Raw genomic sequence first — 19,885 nt, 5'->3', positions numbered from 1 at the left:
ATGACAATAAATGAATTTGTGCTGGAATAATGTTCCTTTGGGTTTTGTATCAAAAATTAAGTCCTAGTTTATTAAAGCTATTTTCGTTGCTGAATGTCATGTGTTTCGATGTATGTTTGTATATTTATATATATGTCGTTTTTGGGGGTTAGGGATGGGAGAGTGTGTGGATGAAGAAGATTGAGTACTGTGATAGACGAATGCACATTAAATGTTGTCATCTTATAGTGCAAATTAAATTACAGAAGCATTTTCACTTGAAGCCAATCGAACAGTCACTTGGAAGAAAGTCAGCTGGACTAACTCATTAACTAGCGTCTGCTGAAAAGCTCGGTTCAATCAGATGCTGATTTATCCTTCATGGGTGTGCATTTGTTTATCAACCTGATAACTTTGCATCTAGCTGTTTGTCAACAGGTTTTACATGTACTCATCTGGTTGGAGTTAATTGCCTCCTCTTGATAAGATAGTTTAGTGACTGACGAATCAATCTCTGATAATCAAAACAGAGTAAAGTCTAAGAAAATATTGTTGATGTTTACTGAGATATGACACAAAACTGTTACATGTCCTTTGTCTGTTTTTGAAACTTAAGGCATTGAAATTGTAGGTGCATACAACTTTGAGCAGACATATACAGCCATGAAGATAGACACCTTAAAATTTATATGTCTTTTGCATTCCAATAAAGAGCATCTTTATAGATGGTTAAAGGGTGGAGGATGACCTCTGATCATTTTTTCAAGTAGAGGGTAGACTCTTGTATTGCTATAAGGATGTCTTTTGTAAGTGCATGTAACTATTGGTTGGTTTGAAACTGTTTTTATTTCTTGCAATGATTTTCCACTTAAGAGGAGAAGTGTGATAAACTGAGGTGAAACTGGAGTGCCCTGATGACAGTCATCTAAGTAGATGACACGTGAGAAGGGGAGACAAGAACACATTTTCTCCCCTGCATCACAAAATTTGCCCCTTTCCATCTTTGTCTTGTACAGAGCAGGGAAAGTCGAATTGTGGGACTTCACAATCAACTTATTTTGATGAATAAATTTTATTTAATCATATTTATTTTAATGAAAGAACCGTAATCGAATATAAAACGTATAAATGTTAACCTACTTTTGAACCTACTAGGGAAAGGAAGGGAGACTACTATTTCAAACCTGTCCTGACTAAAGGGGAGATAATTATAAGTGAAAGGTCGTTTTCTTGCTTACGGCACTAACGGGGCGCCTTACTGCGTGTGAACACGCCATGTGCTTCAAAGAACGATCGAGGGATGAGGACAACAGAAGTAACTGTTGCCAAAAATAGTGCAAGGTAATGACAAAGGCTGAGAGACATTAGGTCTGCTTACTGCAGTAAACGAAAGGAATTGCAAGTCATTGTATTTTCCAAGTGAACTTTCAACCTGAACCTTGACAGTCACTCCAGGTGTATTACAGTCTGTCCCCACGTGCTTGCAAGTGTGTTGCGTGCATTAATGCATGTGTGTGTGTGAAAGATAACGAAACTAAGAAAAAATTATGGGAGGTGTATGGTTAAAGAGCAGACGAAAAAAGAGAAAAAAATGCCTAAAGGAAAAAAAGGCGGTTCTGCCATACCAGGTTTGCTGTTATCTTATTGGACAGCATGAAGGCGTTTCCTCAGAGTCAAGGCCGACCATCTTATTATCTCGGTGACTAATTGCAAAGATAATTCATGTACAGATCAGTGAGTGTGATTGTTTAAGAAGTAAAGCTTGTGTAACCCGCCTTTATTTTTAGGGAAAACGATCAATCCCTCATTTCTCATCTCTCAGAATATTTGAACGTCGCTCAAACCTTTCCCGAATTCCTTTTGATTTGGAAAAGACCCAGACCTTGCGGAATTATTCAAGGCCAAAGTTGGACATGTGTTCTGAACTATATGGACTCTGATGTAGACACTCTCGTTGGAAACATCACAGATGCTACTGTAGAAAGCCCAGGAAGTGTTAGTCAAAGGAATAAAAAACAAGACTGGGTCACTAATGACATACACAAGATCTGTGAACAAAGGATAGGGCCTTGAAGAGAAAGAAGAAAAGCAATTCCAAAGCAGCTTTCAAGTACAAAGAAGTGAATTGTGCCATTAGGAAAGGGATAATGACAGCTAGAGAGAACTAAATCGACAGCCGATTCCATAGAAGAGGAAATAGCACTGAGTGACAGCAAAATGTCCGAATAAACACCAAAGACTCATCCCAAAAGAGGTCAACACAAGACCTCAGTCATCGAAGACAACGAGGTCGTCTTGTCACAGAAAGCACTGCTGTATTCAACGTTGGATTGATTATTGGAAGGACCTGTACAACTTCCAGCTGAAGACAATTGTTCATCCTTCAAAACAATCTTATTTCGGTAAGGGCCCGAAAGAGCGATATGCAGTCTGAAGGGAGGAAAATCACCTCGTTGACAACATACCAGATGAGCTGCTCAAGCAGGATGGAGGTGAAATAATAATTTAAAGACCCTCACTGCTCTGTGCCAAAGAGTCTGGGAACGTAAAGCGTGGTCCAAAGAATGATCGCAGTCACTAGTGATATCCCATCCAAGTAAAAGAAAACAGTGGAAAAACTACAAAACCATAAGCCGAATCAATCACTCAAGCAAAGTTATGTTGAAAGAAATACAGAACCGCATCAGTACTACCGCTGAGGAAATGCTGGCAGAAGAACAGGCTGGCTTCACACTGAGCAGATCTTTATCTGCCGCATCCTGAGAGGGAAACATCTTCAGCATCAGCGGACCTCTGACACAACTTCATTGATTTTAAAAGTCTTTTTAATAGAGTGAGATATATGATAAAGGACCAATCTCTATTTACGAGGGTAGCAATAAACAAAAGTTATAAAAAAATAAAAATATTATAAAATGTAAAACACTATCAAGACATTAAAATAAAACAAGTGGGAAGATTAGATTGTATGTACAAAGATGGGGTTTGGTACCTTATTTGAAAGGGATTTTTTTGTAAGGAATAAGCAACTTATTGTATAAATTAATTTCTTTGACATAGGGTTCGTAATTAGTAATTGGTGTTATGCTGGATGGGGATGGGAGAAAAGAGAGAACATACTTTAAATGGGAATGTAGTGTGCAGTACTATACACACCCTGAAAAAGGTTTGGTTAATGTTCACATTCCCTACAAAATTAACATCACATTTGAAGATGACAATTTTAAGGATTTTTAAAACAATTCTTTGATAGTTACTTACTTTGCTTATCTATTCACTTTGTTGTTATTTGTGATTAAGTAAAAGCATCTGCCCACAAAACACGACCATCTACTACCACTAGCTGAGTGATCACTCGTCACTCTTTGTCGTTTCTCTTCAAACTTTATTTCGCAACCCCTTGGCGCTACTTTGCACCTGGCCCCACCTTGACAACGTGTTTCTCCAATGAAAGACTGGAGTTTGAAAGTGCCGACGTGACTCAGTACAAAGCAACCCGATAGGCCTTTGTACGATGTGAACGAAATAAGCCACCCGAGGTACTTTCCTGTCTGAAGGTCGCAGGCACGAACAGAAGGTGACACACCCTCCTTTTTTTTTATATGGACAACTCCTCGACTGTTCCTATCAGGTTCGAGAAGGTGCATTTCTGTGACCTTTCGCTGGCACGCCATTTGGCATGACTCTCCACTTTTTATTCGTCAGGTTAGCTTTCAGACCTCTTGTGTGCCATCCATCAGTCGAGAGAAATTCGGCAGAAGCTCCTTATTTTATTTTATTTTTATATTTTGTCATTTTCAGTTCATTCCTTGTTACATCTGTCAATATTAATTATTGATGGCTTATGAATAACGCATTCGGTAAACCCTCAGGTGTGGATCTTAGGATTAAAAAAAAACTGCTTGAAGGTGAAAAGAACATGAAGACTGTCACAGAAAATGTCACCGACCGAGAGGATCGTGATAATTGGGTTCAGATCTCGACTTCACCACACTTTATTTTTTACAAGACCTATATACATATATAGATGTGCGCATGCATTAATTACGTGGTATGTATGTGTTATACATACATTATGGTGTGCAATGTATATTTGTGTGCAGAAACCTGAGAAGGGAAGTTAGGTGGCCAAGGAAACGAACTCTGCGTAAGAAGGTCGTCAAAAGAGAAGATACTACTAAGTGGATTAATCTAGATAAAGAAGGCCATTAAGGACACTGTTGTCAACAAGCCTAGCTCGTAAATATTTGTGAAGGTCGATGTCCTACGATATCACCTGTCTTTGTACTGCTTCACCATCTCCAGCTCATGTCCTTCCTCTCACTGCCCCTCCATCCACTCGATTTTGCGTCTCATCTAAGTGCATTATCTCCATCAAACGCCGAGCTTCTAAAAGTGCCTTGCACAAGTCAGTGACCTTTTGGTTGGGTCGTGAGCAATGATCCCAGTAAGAAAACTTGAATCGAGATCCATTAGGGCGAACACTTTGATCACAATTTACTTTGTATACTAGATAGGATATATAAAGTAGCCGTTGATAAGGTTCATTTGGGTGCTGTATAGTGGAGTAATTATTAACTGGACCTTTCGCATGATTAATTAAAATGTCAGACTGATTACAAATCGCCATTTGCAGAACTAATTGAGGTATATTTACTTTTGAGGTACGTGCTGCACGTGAGGCCAAGACAGCAAAGACTTTGATCCTACTGAAGATGAGGTGCGTGCTGCACGTGAGGGAAGTCTTTATAAGACTACTTACTGCAAAGACTTTGATCAGGCTATACTTTTGAAGATAATGGAATGCTGAACAAATTTCACTACGACTAAAGTTGGAGACGCTGAACCGAGAGTAAGAGAATCGAGAGAGAACTAAAGATTCTTGTTCATAGACTAAAAAAACCTGTATAACCTGTCTTTAATGAAAGCAACAGTTTTTTCCCATCTCCACCTTTTTTTTTCTTTTTTCTCACAGACAGAATGCGTGTGAATGCGGGAGACCTATGTTTGGACAAAGATTATTCTAGTCCAGACAGTGAACTTTGGCATCGCTGCAATTACTCGATCGAGTGTTATGTACACCTGACTGGGTTGTTGCCACCTAGAACAGGTCAGATAGGTTCCATCCTGCACAATTTTCAACCTGCAAGTTTCAATTCAGCTGCATTTTAAATCCAAAGCTTGCTTGCATGGGCGACAGAGGGGATGGAGTGGCTGGGAGAGATGAGAGCGAGCTCAAGGAGTTCTCTGTCGCCACCCGTCATGTAAAACCGTGGTGGAGGGTGGAGCGGGACATGGGTTGGGGGAGAAATGCTTGTAAATGTCACGCGCTGACCCAAAGCCAGCTCGCAACGTGGTTACTCATTTTTCATTTCTCTGCAGGATATTGTTTCCTCCTTCCCCTCCACCTCACACCTCGGCCATCCCCACAACTTTATCTCCCTCCGCGAGATGCCAGCTCGACAGACATGCAAGGTGAAGGCGAGTCACCTCTGAGCTGTCTCCCGTTTGGCTGTCTAATGTCGGAGTATAAGCACATGTTAAAAGACAAAAAACAAAAACAAAATGACTCCAAATCAACAATAACAAAGTTCAGCAGCTGTGCTTTTTTTTTTCGTCTTACATTTGTTCGTTGTATGTGCGTTGGACAATATATGCGCCATATCCCAAAGCGTGCGTATGCATGTCAGTGGCCGGGTACTATATTAGAAGGCTACTAATGGTGCCTTGATACTACTATACTGGTGATATGATAGGGTGATATGCTAGTAATGTGATAGGGTACCCTCCCTTCTCTGCTATTTTCCCTTTTACCCACCCTCAACTACACATTTACGCATGGAAGGACTGATCCAGAGTGCAATTGTTAATTCTATAGTTCAGCGAAGACCAGGGGCCTCAAACATTGCCCTTTTTCTGCATCTGCCACGTTTGCCGTGACAGAGCCTTAGCTAATAAGTGAGTTTTAATATCATGGTAACCCCAGTCATAGCTTAATTAGGCCCACCCCTCTTTACATAAAAAAATTAACATTTTTATAAACGAGAGAACACACCCATTAAGCAACCACCAACTGCAAAATGACAAGTAATATCAATGACACACACAGTGTGGCACACAAAGACACAGACATATCAACAGAGACACTAGCATCTTCTAAGCCTCTCTAACATAATACACTCACAGACATAATTAAGCACACACATATACCTGTACTGTGTGTAGGCACTGACAGTGATAGAAACGCATGTCTCATTGTAGTTCCTGTCTTGACAAACCATTCGACTGATCATTATAGTTAATCCTACTTGCTGTTATATGATATAGGGCTTAGTGGTCCTGAGGGTTGGCTTTATATGAGGTCTTAAGTAGGACATGAAGTTTTTCGGCTTCTTTCAAAATGTCCTTGGCTTGTGTTGAAAGTGAGTTTTAAGTATCAAATGGCAAATCGAGTATTCAGACCACAGTCTTTATAGCAAAGTCGACTTGCACTTGAGACCGGTGATTTAAGACATTTTTAAGACCTCAGATGAAATCCAAACTGAGTTGTTCAGCCCCGCTGCTTGACCCCCAGAGTTCAGGTCTTCGCTGCCGCGATGGCTCAGTGGTTAGGATTACCTGAAGTTGTGAAGTTTCCTCTAGGCAACTCAGTCTATGGCCATTGACTAGCTGCCACTGGATTACTTTAATGTTATACAATGATAAACTGGGAGTTTCAATGACAGTGAATTAGACGAATAGCTGACCAGACAGTGTTATTGCTGTAAGCTTTCACCATGCTTACTCTGTGAAAGTGCTTGTACAATGAGCTTTGAAGCAAACTGTTATGATGATTCAGACACTCCTGCCTATTTTCCTGTTTTACAGTCAGCTGTACTGATCATGTATAGATTTTATTGTAAAATATTTTTTTGAAAATAAAGTAACAGTTTTCTTTATTTCTTTTAAGAAGCACTACAGTTTTTTTCAGATTTACTTAACAAAGGAAAACTTCTCATTTGTATAACTTTGAGCTCCCTATAGCCCCTTTACCCTATCTTTGAGAAGCATACCTCAGTTAGGGCTAAAGTTCAGCGGCTACATTTCAAGGGCAGGCTCTAGTCTAGTGGAAAGATCCATAGTCCTCCATCTTTGCACCCGACTCAGACACTTTTCTATGATCTCAAAGTCTGTGACCTGACCCCGGCTTTTCACCTCAGTGTGATCGATCCTGATCAATGTACTGTAATGACTTGTCTTGTGCTTGTTATTTTGTATGCTTACGTGTGTGTGCGTGCTAGAAAGGGACCCTGATGGGATTTTTTTGGGAGGGCTTAAAGTGCACAGAACTTTGGGCTGGAGAAGAATAAAAAGAAGAAGATGAGGATGATTAAATTTTTAAATCGCATTCCCCATGTGTCGATGCTAGCTCACTGCGATGCACACGAAGCCAACAAACAAACCAACAGTCGTGACAAGAAACATATCGTCAACTTTATCAACAGTTTTCTTATTCTTGTTCCTAATCACCCCGAGTGGAGCATAGGGCCCCAACTATATCAGCAGTCCCTAGGGTTATGTTTGTACGTGGTGAAAAGAATACGGAAAACTAAACTTGTATTAAGTGGTATATATGTATGTGCTGTGTGTGTGATAGTATACTAAGTCTGATATGCACGTGCGCAAAAAGGCAGAGAAGGGAAGATTTGATTTCGATGGTTTGGGAAACGAAATTAGGGTAATGGCTGCGGAGGAAATAAAAACAAGATACGAAGGATGTAAAAGAAATACGCCGCTAATAAGTCTACACTCGTCCACGAATCTTTTTGAAGGTTAACGAGCTTCGAAATGATCTTTAACAGGATCATATTGTCTCTGTATAAATGTCACAGAAATCCACCGGCCTGTCATACTGTATCTACCAGAGCACGGGTGGTCTTGGGTCACCTTGCATTTCGACCAGTGATGGATAGTCTTTATAAGACTAGTACAAAGACTGATGATACTAAGCTTTTCAAGATAAGAAAATGCGGAATAAGGTTTTACTAAGACTGGAGAAGCACGATCGATGGTAGAAAGAGAAAGAACAAAAATAATTTTTATCTTTAATGACAGCAGTGAAAGATTCCTGATGTCATACCTTCCTCCCTTCCTTATTGGTTTTCTCCTTACATCGTCAAAGTGTATTAATGCGGGAAATCTGCGTTTGGGTAAAGGTCATCAAGGTTCGAACACCGACCTTTGATATTACCACGGACTTGTATTAATACACTTCCGTGATATTACTGCCATCGACTGTGTAACCCGGTTGATAAGCAGTGGGCCAGACAAAGGGTTACATCCTGCAGAATCGACACCTATATGTCGGTGACAGGGGAAACAGGGTAGCGGAGACAAGATTGCGAACTAGTAGTCTACTGTCACAGAAAAGGGTAGGAGAGAAGCACATGTGAATGTCACAAGCTGGTGCAAAGCGCAAACGCTAGCCTTGACCTCACAACCTGGAAACCCACTTATGATTTCACTGCAGGTAATTGCTCCCTCCCTGAACCTTTTGAGGACCCTACCACTCCCTCGTAAAGCTAGCCCGACAAAAGAAATGCATGGGGGTAGAAATCGGTTGCCACCCCGCCCGTGGTGCTATGAGAAAGATGTAACAAGATGCCTGGAGAGTTACACGAGTGCTTTGATGGGGTAATACTGATAGGACGTTACAGCTGCTTGACGTCAGAGTTGGGGCACTTGTTAACTATAGTCCAGACAGAAATAGAATGAAATAAAAAGGGACACGAAAACTGACTGCAGTTCAACAACAGCAGCTAAGTTTGTGTCATATCTGCTTCTTCTTTCTTTTTGATGTATTTTTAGTCATCATAGTCATCATGCGTGCGTGATATATCGGCACCATATACTTCAGTGCATGCATGCATGGTGAGCATCTCTCGGTCAGGAACTGGGACACGCTGCACGAAGATGCAAAGCAAAGGCCAGGACCGACTATTCTCTACTATACATTGTTACAGATGTAACTCAAGTTAGTGGCTGAAATCTGGAACAGCGCACGCACGCCGCGCCATAAGACAGGAAAACCCAGTATAGTCTGAGATGTTAAACGGGAAACAGGAAAACAGTCTATTCTGAGATGCATGTATCAGACATAAAACCAGACTGGCACAGTATCAAATGCTAAGAACAGCAGATGACTATCGCGCAGTGTCCCAAATACATAAGCTGTGTGCAGATGTGTAAACTGACTTTTAGCATCTCCACCGATTACAGAGCTCTCGAATCATCTGCTTTCCCTCTTCGTGTTGGTGGTATATATAATATAGTCTATGTATGAGCTACTGTGCGATAATGAAGAAATGTTTCTAATCAGCTTTTTTGTATGTGTTTGTTGCGCATGCGTGTGTGAGTGAGTGAGAGAGAGCACGCCAAAAATGGATTGTTTGTAGTAATTGTGGAAATCGGCACAATGAATAAGATGTCCAGCCAGTCTATGGCGAAATTCTCCGCTCTCGGACTAAAAGTAGTTAACTGGAAAAATAGTCTGCCAGAAGTACGCAGCAAAAAGCAATACATGTCAGAGTTTTATGCTGACCTCTCCTCTTCAGTATCTGGATGATTCGGCATAGGAGGTGAAAACGTCAACCTTTACAGGTCTGCTTTCAGCCACACGAATCCCAGATTTATTGAACTTAATTTATATTTGTCCTTACTTCTGTTCCCGAGAACAAAACCCTCAATCGACAGACTTAAAAGCCTTAATTCGTGCTTGCTGCCAATCGAGCCATACGAGAAAGGAGAAAAAAAGTTTACAAACTCATCTACAATATGTGGCTTCTCACGACAGAAGAGAGGAAAGGATAACGTTTACAGTTGAGGCGTGCTCATATATAAACAGGTGACTTTGTGCACACGTATACCATATTTCAAGGCAACGAGAAGTGGATGTCGGTTATGCAGGTTCAGCTCACAGCTGAGGCCAAAATCGAGCAGTAGATTATTAGTTTAGTTTAGTCCTTGTTACTCCTCGAGGAGAATAATAGGGCGACAACAGTAGAATTTAAGATGGATTAAAATATATATAGTGAAGTGGCTTCTGGGAAAAGAGAGAGTCTGGGCTGACACATTGTGATTGTGGTTGGCCAATTAAACATGGGAGGGGGTTAGGATTGGGAAACCACTAAACTGAACACACAAGCGAACAAAGATAGGCAAATAGCAGCAATGTGTCAAAAAAATATCACAACTATTTCAGTCTCCATGGTTGATGAAAAAGAATGAATTTATGCTTCCAAAAGAGGAAATAAGGTACGTAGCTTGTAAAATTTGGTACGCCCTAACCTTTATGTTCATTGTATATAGTTTTCAATAGCCCCCACTATGAATCAAAGATGTGAATCAAGAATTGTGAACATATGTTACTGCGTCTCATATATATATATAAGAAATGTTTCATTTAGGTTGGCTGATCGAACCCACACACAGGGAGGACCAGGTGAAAATATATATAGGACGAAATTATATCGATCCATGTCGACACGTACCGGGAGAACACGCTCAGTAATTTTAACGGTTAGGCATCTCGATCTCTTTCTCAGACATGACATATATATTGAGAGTGTGTGTGCTCGCACGACTCACACCCACAACTCCTCCAAGCATTTCCTCCAGCTTTACACGCACACTTAAATGTAAAATGTTCGTACATTTCTCTTTTAATGATAATAATATGTTTTATATACAGCTCCTTAACCTCCTTTCCCCATCATGAAAGGTGGGCTCAAAGCGCTTCACTAAAAAGAAAAACACACAAACATAATAATGAATGCTGGTCTCAAAAGCAATCACTGAGAGAGGATGTACTTAAACGAATCCACAGCAGACTGTAAACCTCGACATAGCTCTCGATTATGGCATCAGCCGTTAACCGCCACGCACTGAAACAGTCACCGATGGAGGACGTGACTTTCTATCAAGCTTTCCGAGGTCACAGCTGCAGGGTGGAGGACAGAAGAAGGGTGAGGGGGAGAGCACGTGGCTGGGAGGACGGTGGTCTAGCAGGCCGCTGTGTCAAGCAATTCTATTGGTTTCTACTCTCCAATCAAAATGCATAGGACACGAATATCGGTCTCTACTGTTTGGCGGAGCAGGGCAGTAGGGCGCTAGAAGATGGGCTGTTAAAAGTTTTCTAACTTAGCACCAACTTTCTTTAGGAAAAAAAACATATAACGAATTGTAGCAATGGCAGAATACTTTTCTTCTTCGTCCGATAGTGAGTTTCACAATGAAAATGGAGAAGATTTATCGTACGGACACCTCGAAACTATCCCAGATTTTGTTCTTACCAGAGCAGGTGAGCTGATAGCTCTGCAGCTCAACAACAATGAGATTCGCCGTCTGCCAGAGACCATCGGGTTGTTCTCAAAATTAATTACCGTGGATGTTTCGAATAACAACATGAAATCTATTTGTGATGAAGTGTGCCAGCTAAAGCATATTAGAACGTTTATTGCTAAGAACAACCAGCTCACTTCCAATTCATTACCTAAGGATTTCGGAATTATACAGACCCTGGAGGTTCTTAATTTGAGTGGAAATCTGTTGTCAACGATTCCACCACAAATTACAGAATTAGAAAGGTTGCGATGCCTGTATTTAGGAAGCAACAGATTGACAGAAGTGTCAACCAGTGTAAAGAACTTGCAAAGGTAAGAATTTATAGAATTAAGTAACCGGGGCTTACGTTTAGAATGAATAGATACTTTTCTATGCATTGAAATTACAATTTTTCTGTGTATATCTATATAATACAGCTTTAATTTTTTTCAAGACTTATTTCTAATTACAGGTCAGGATCTAACAATATGCTTGTGAAAATCATTAATAGTAGTAATAATAATTTTAAATGCAATAACAGATAGGACTTTGGCATAAAGTATAGATTATCATAATGACATAGCTTAATCAGTAATTTTATATAAAGAGAAGTTTATTTTGTTAAACAGGTTGGAAGTTCTGTACCTAGGGGGAAATTGTCTGTCAGAGATTCCAGCTGAAGTAGGACAGCTCCATCGTCTAGTGGGCCTAAACCTCTCCGACAACCTCCTGCAAAGCCTGCCCCCTACCCTGTCATCACTGCAGCGCCTACAGTCACTAAACCTACACAACAATAACTTACAGACCCTGCCACCCCAGATTGTCTCCCTTAATCTGGTAGAACTGAGCTTGCGGAAGAATCCACTTGTGAACCGCTTTGTGCAGGTGAGACTAAAAGAGATCTACCCTGACTGAATTCCTTATTCTTGAGTAGCTAGAGTCATCCATAACAGAGCACACAATTAAAAAGATCAGTCTCAGGAATACATATAGCTTCCAGCTTTCTCAGCTAAGGCATTTTCTTATTTCTTTCTGTGAATACATTTTTTTAAAAATTAATTTTTGTAAATGTATGTACGCAGAAGTTTATTTCTTTGAGGCAAAAGTTACTAGTTTAATTTACTTGTTTGAAGGTTTATGGGTAGATAATATTCTTTGTTTTTACCTTTATTCAAATGCTACATGTACAGGATTTGCAGTACAATCCACCTTCTTTGCTGGAGCTAGCAGGACGCTGTGTCAAGATTGAGAAAATCAGGTACTCGTATGAGGACCTTCCTGTCCACCTTGTTCGCTATCTTGATTCTGCTCAGCGTTGTGTTAATCCTAACTGCAAAGGTTGGTTGCATTCTCAAAGTATACTTTAATTTTTGGTAGAGGTTGCCATTCTTAGACTTAGAAAAGTAATAAAATTATAAAGTAATAAAGGCATCATAGCCTATCCCTTGAGCTTAGTGTACCCAGCTTCAGAGAAGGTAACCAGTTTGATTTTTGTTTGTTCAGGTGACGTGAAAACTTCTTTTATTGATTTTGCTTATGATTCAAAGTAAACGTTGAACAGGGGAGACTGTTCAGATCTGATTTTCCAGGGAATTGTCCCACATACAGTTTATCAAAGTTCACTACCCCTAATATATGGTTTGTTAAAAATATTCATGCTTTTATCTATGCTACATCTAAAAATATATCTTTGAAAATATTCAGCATTTTCTTTTAAATTTTTGGTGCTAGGATTAAAAAAATGTTTTGAGTCTTTGTTTACTCTGTAAATGTGTAAACATATGATTGTAAGGTCTTAGATGTTTGTTTGCTCTAAAAGTTTGTCATTCATTCTCCAGGAGTGTATTTCACTTCCCGTGTGGAGCATGTCAAGTTTGTGGACTTCTGTGGGAAGTATCGCCTTCCTTTGCTACAGTACCTCTGTTCACCACAGTGCACCACAGCCGATCCCAGTGTTTGCGGTAGTGACAGTGAAGTTGAGGAGGAGGACAATGCAAAAGAAAGAATGCGTCGTGTTCTCCTTGGCTAAAGCAATGTGTGGTTTTGTGACTAGCATATAGAGGTTAACCTCATGGTCTGTGCTTGCTTTGGAATTATATTTGGGCTCACGTAAGTGTATAGCAAACGTGCTCCCTGACAAGAGTTTCCACTGGCTTTATGTTTATTTTTTTTTTTTTAAGGACTGTAACATATGTTTTAGATGAAGACTTAAATCAAGCATGAGTACTACACTTTTGTGTGCCATAAGATATGTCTGCAGAATTAAATTCTTAGCTATATACTGGTCAGGTGTAATAGTTGTGATAGACAAATATCTAGATGTTTTGCAGTGAGCTAATAGCTGGCCAAGAAGCTTAATCATTTTTGTAAGAAAGGAGACGTTCACAGAAAAAGTTGGGAAAGTTTTATACTGTCTTATACTAATCACACTAATTAGTTTTTTTCTGCTATATCTAGGTTATCCCTCATGTTGCAGGGAAATCTGAGATACAAAGTTTATAAGCATCATTTTTACAGTGCCTATATCAGTATATGCATGTTAAAAATATTTTGTTGTTGAAGTGTCAGTATTTTTGCTCAAATGATGTGCATAAACTGTAATTATCTTATTATCTCATAGATGTTATAAGCTGTCATACAAAATGCTTATTGATGAAAAAGGAATAATTTTGAGGTTTGGATTTGAAATACATATAATCATGTGCTACTGGATGCTGGATAGAAATTGTATAAATCAAATGGTTTTAAAAGACAACTTTCAGTTGGAGGCAACAGTATTCCAAAAACCTGGAGAAGCAATGCAAAAACATGTTTTTAAGAAATGGCTTAAATAGTTTCTTGTATCTCACTAGTCATTGCAAATTTGTACCTGTTATACATTGTGTGAAACCACGAACTTGTATTACTGGAGTGTATTACTGGCAGACGATTTTTTTCCAGTTAACTACTAAAACGAGGCATGAGACTACAAAGCTTCCGGTTTATTCACATTTCAGATTAACTACTAAAACGAGGCAGGTGTGTACAAAGCTTCCTGGTTTAGTCACATTCATTGTTTAGGCTCACTGAGACTAACAGCGGAGAACTTTGCAAGAGGCTAAGTGTTAATCTTGGCAGACAGACAGCAATCCACCTATACACGTCCATGGTGAAACTTATTTTGTGAGTGGGTGTATGGTCCTTGTTTGCAGCCTGTGTAGCGAGAGGTCTTTTCTGTAATACTTAACCTGTGTATGTTTAGAAGTTACAGTGCATAATCAAGGAACACTATATCTATCCTTTTTTGCTGGTTATATGGTTGTATGTACATTTTTACATACATACAGCATTTTGTTTAATAAAAAAGAATATTGTCTTGCAGCTTCTCTATCCAGAGTTGTCTTTAGGGAATTTTCTTAGAAGTGTTTGTTCCTATCTTGAAAATATTGCGAAGATTGTTGACATCTGCCTTTAGCAGATGTATACATGACATATGAATGAATTTGTTACAATGATAAAAAGTCTCATTGATTTAATATTTTATTCTTGATAATAACCACAGATCCCAATGTTTGTTTAATATGAAGTCATTTTAAAAACTTTATTTCTGTAAATTTTGGGTTAATTTAAAATCTATGAAAACATTGTTAAATAGACTGCTTTGTTTGTCAATGGTTGTTTACACTAGGCCAGTGTTCTTGTGCTTGAAAAAATTTCCATAAGGCATGATAACAGATACACTAACTCATTAGTTTTGTATGCTCTAGACCTGATGTCCACATTTGCTCTAATTTTCACATGAAATTAATCTTGCTTTTTTTTTTTTTAAATCCAGTTGCTTCAAAATGTGGCTAAAATATTTTTCCCCCCATTTTAGTTTTTTAAAAGTATGACTTGGTATCTAAAAGCTCATTCCTTTATATTTTCAGGATTTCTAACCAGTCTCATTAAACACAACTGCCATGGAATTTGAACTATGATGTTATTAGAATCTTTTAGAAATATCTTTCAGATCTAATGTAGTTTGGCTTCTCCCTCTCAACGGACCCTTATTGTTAAACACACTGGCTTCACAGCTTTATATAGGTCTTTCATTTATAGCTTTGTGAAAAGACCTTATGAGTTGGACTCAGTGTTTTCAGTGAAACAGGGTTCTCTACTGCAGGAGAATCCAAGCAACATTCTTTAAACATTGTAGCATGTAGAAGTAGGATCCAGTTTAGAAGAGATTTGATCTCTGCTATTTAGAGGTATAATCCAGTTTTCTCTATGCTTGCACAATTTTTTTCACACTTTATGCACACATACACACATCTTTTTTCATTCCAATCCCCAATAGAATAGATTCTTTGGCCTTAAAAATGTGTGCTTAAGACTAAAAGTAATTTTGCTCAGGTAATCAGAATGGCCTACCTGCAAGTAATGTATTTTTTTAATAAAAAATTTGAGATAGAATTTGTGAGAACAGATACTATGTGTCGAGCAGTAATGACATATTTCTACATGGCAGCTGGTGTGGTCTGTTTCTTCTTACCTCAATATTACTAGTCATGTTGTGCTTTAAAAGTGTGACCACCAGCTGAATTGTGAGAATGTTCTGTTATATCTGCTCATCTATATCATACATCATCATTCGTGCTGATTGTGGGAGTTGGGATAATATATCATGGCTGATTTGAATTTTGTGCAATATGGGAAAGTGTTTTTAATTTTTGTTCAGTTAGTACATTAGATGAAAAATTTTGAAAACTACTTTGAAAGAAGAATTGTAACAACTATTGTTGCTCAGAAATTGTTGCGACATGGGTGTGAAGTATTTGACTTTTAAGATGATGACTTTTGTTTCTGATACATTATTTTGTGCCTGGAAAACTTACTTGCTATTTGATGACTTTGAGATGATGATTCTGCTTCCACCATATGATTTTAAAAAAAAAAATTCTATAGAATACTTTCAGTGAAAATGCTCTGTGTGTGTGTGAGAGAGAAAGAGAGTTGAGTGGGTGAAAGAGAGATTGGCAAAGAATGGACAGAAATGTTAGCCAAAAATGTTTTCTTGATGCAGCGTTTCAGCATTACTGAAAGGGGCTAATACCTTTAAAAATCATTTTTTGAAATTAGTCATTGGCAACATGGGCTCTATAATTAATCATCCTACCTCTCCAAAATTGTACATTTACTTATCACAACTGGGTGACTGAGTTGCACATTACCTTCGTGCTATTTTTGAATATAATAATTGGCATTTAGGAAGGCAGACCAATATTACTGCTGATAAAAACATAGTCACATATAACCATTCTTGTAAAGCAATAGTCTGCTCATCCCTCATTTGAATGCAAATATTAAAAAAAAAATTAGTTTAGTGCTGTACAACCATCAGTCATTGTATATGAGTGACAGTGAAGTTTTGCTGGAGTTCATAGCTGTGACTGGCTGCTTTGTAAAGTACTATGATAAAAAATGTAGCTTCATGCAGGGTTTTGCTGATACAGTGTATATTTACTTGTCTGTAGGGAATCTTGCCAAGATAAGTAGTATTTCTTTTGTTGGCATTGTTACAATTTATTCACTTTTGATTGTGCTTGTTAATTTTGTTGGAATTTTTTGCCTTTCTTTGCATTGATTTATGTGGTAAAGCATTGTGATTAGTTCTGGTTACTTTTGCCCTGACCATACATCTACATGACTGGAAAGCTGGTTTTGGTGATCCTAACAGCACATCCCAGTGTTGGGATATCCATTTTTGTCTGCTTTTGCAATGGCTAAAGTCTGTTGAATTCTAGATGTAAATTTATTGTCAGTGGAATTCATTTCTGCATAAAATTTCTTTGAAAGTATACTTACCTCAAAAATTTGATCCATATTGTGCAATCATCAGTTTGGATCACACTGCAAATGGGCATGCCATTATCTGTTTACCAAGTGATGGACCTACCTGCGATGCTTGAAAAGAAATGCTTGTGATTTACCCTTTTTCCTAATGACTGGGTATGACCCAGTGCAAGATACTAGTTACTACAATGTAGGTTAATACTCTCCCTTTTTTCAGTTATTGAGGTACACACTAACATTGCCGTAGTGAACACCTCAGACATCAGGATTGTACAAGAATGCATTTACAATGATGTGTTTTTAAATATCAAGAAAGAGTGTGTTTTTCTTCATCTAACTCTTATATAGTATCTTCTACTGAGATTTCTCCAGTAATCAGAAAAAAAATTGCACCCCCTAAAGAGAGAATTAGGAGAAAGCGATATATCTGTGTAAGATCCATGGTGATGCCAATGCCATAAATGTCTGTAACTCTTGAATAAGACTATAGTAATCCAAGAATTAGTTTTCATCAAAGTACCAATCCCACAGCTTTAATGGTCTTGTTTTCAAACCACATACTTAAAGCATCTCTTAAGCCCACAAAGATCAAATTAGGACAGTCAGAAGCATCATCGATCATAATTTTACACAAATTCTAGTTATTATTGCCATCATTATGGCATCCAGGTTGCAGTTGTTGGCTGTTAGCATAGGTTTTGTGGGGCAAAGCTTTTAAGTCCAGTATATATCTGGCAGTTTACCAAAGAATCATTGCTGCTGTGTACTATTAAACCATGTTGCTCTTACAGTCCAACTGCTTGGCTTGTGAAGTTAACATAGGTATTTACCAGGATAGTTTGTAACTTTTTCATTATGCTAGATACCTTTGACAATTTAAGTGCTTCCAATATTGCATTTACTTGTATCATGAAATATTTTCCTGGCTTAACATTTTCAGAAAGAGGTCATGATCTTTACTAAGTGTATTTTGGGTCAAGCCATCCTGAAAATGTAAAGTTTAGGAGACTTCATGGACGTGATGATTAGACAGATATGCATGCAAAGGTTTGAGTTGTACTTTTTATTTGTTTGGAAGTGAAAATGCTTGATTGCTAAAAAGAAATGTCATTGTTACAAAAGGGGGCAGCAGGGTGATTTGAAAGAACAATCTCCAGATGCATCCTCATTAATGGCATACACGATGCTAAACACACATTCGTCGTTACTGATTGATGATTTCTGTGTTCTGCATTGAAAAAAACACCTTTACAACCTGTAGATTTTAACTGTACTAGGTCAACACCTTGGTCTTTAAAGATTTAATTCAGTGGAGCAATGACAAAGTCTTTCGTTAACTGCAGTGAGAGAGCCCCATGATTTTTATCTTTCTTTTGTAGTTTGTGTTAAGCACGGATGAGTTCCAGGCTTTTGGCTATAGATCGCTGTATTATACATAGGTAAAATTGATTACCCAGCTGGTGAAGTCAATAGTCAACAGATTCATGTCCACTAAAGAGGCGAAGTTTTCTGGCATAGTGAGAATTCCCCCCCAAAAAAAAGAATCACTACACTTGTTTTTGGGCCAGAGGGTGAGGTATAAAACTTATACAAAGCAGATGCATAAAATATTTTCATCCAGAAAGTTATTTTTATGGCATCTGCTACACTCACATTACGTATTAAGGAATAGCTCTGTACCATTTTATCTTTCACTTTATTAGGTCTTTTTTTTTTCCCCCCTTGGTGTATGTCCTTGCAAGATGACACCTAATACTGGCTGGCATAACCATTGAGGTATCCACATCCATGAATCCCAAGTTTTAACTACTATCTCTAGTTAGCCAATCTACCCAGCTCAGGCAGTGTAACAGTTTGGGTAAACATGCTTCATAAACATAACCTACATGGCAGAAGCCATTTCTGAAATTGTTCAGTATTTTAAAATGAAGCGGTGATCATGCAGCAGCAGCAGCATTAATCGGGTAGAAAAAGGAATACAAAATCAATACATCTTACAGTTGCCTGAAGTGTCCCAGAATATATTTGTTCTGAAATATATTGGTATTTACATGGCTCAGGATCAACTCATTTCAGATGGTAACCTTGCAATCAGCGCTGGCTTGAAATGCCAAGGTCAGCAATCCTGTGGGTGGGTGGAAACCGCAGTTCCTTCCCTTAATTCATACCATAGATTTTTAACACAAAAAGGTTAAAATGCATGCAGTTGTCTATAGAATACCGAATATTTCTAAATTTTATTCCCGTTTACTATAAATATTGCTCTCCAAAGATGCTTTGTTTCCTTCATTACTTTGATTTTGGTTGTAACAATAAATTTCTTCGTAAATGCAGAGATAATATAGTTTCGCTGATAAAGAAAACGGACTTAACTTTCAAGGTATAAAATGTAAAAAGAAAATGAGCTATATAGACACATTTTTACTAATATATTTTGGCATAACTACTAAAGTAATGGGGTAGCATGAATGGAACTGTCTTCTGCTTCAAACTAAAGCATTTCTAATATTTTAAATATTAAATTTTTTACAGGATATTTAAATTTTGTTCCTTTAAATTTTATTTACCTTTTGAATACAGAGTTGCTACACAAAGGGTGTATCTGAAAATCCAAATGAGACGGTTAAATAAACATTAATAAAAACTCGTAAAAACGAAATCACTATAAAAATTAGAAGGTACGCTTCATAAACATTAGTGGAATATACTCCAAGACATTATTAAGGAAAAG

At 38.2% G+C, this 19,885-nt stretch overlaps 1 protein-coding gene across 1 annotated transcript; it reads left to right on the top strand.

The window, feature by feature from the left end:
- Positions 1-11,082: 11,082 nt before the first annotated feature.
- LOC112569069 (leucine-rich repeat-containing protein 58-like) lies at positions 11,083-13,553 on the top strand. Its single transcript, XM_025246728.1, has 4 exons — positions 11,083-11,672; positions 11,970-12,225; positions 12,531-12,678; positions 13,179-13,553. The coding sequence occupies exons 1-4, from the start codon at positions 11,206-11,208 to the stop codon at positions 13,367-13,369; spliced, it is 1,062 nt and encodes a 353-aa protein (XP_025102513.1). The 5' UTR covers positions 11,083-11,205; the 3' UTR covers positions 13,370-13,553.
- Positions 13,554-19,885: the final 6,332 nt, after the last annotated feature.

Source organism: Pomacea canaliculata, linkage group LG7, assembly GCF_003073045.1.
Source record: "Pomacea canaliculata isolate SZHN2017 linkage group LG7, ASM307304v1, whole genome shotgun sequence".
In the NCBI taxonomy this organism is placed as follows: Eukaryota; Metazoa; Mollusca; class Gastropoda; order Architaenioglossa; family Ampullariidae; genus Pomacea; species Pomacea canaliculata.
This window is presented reverse-complemented; position numbering and strand designations above follow the sequence as displayed.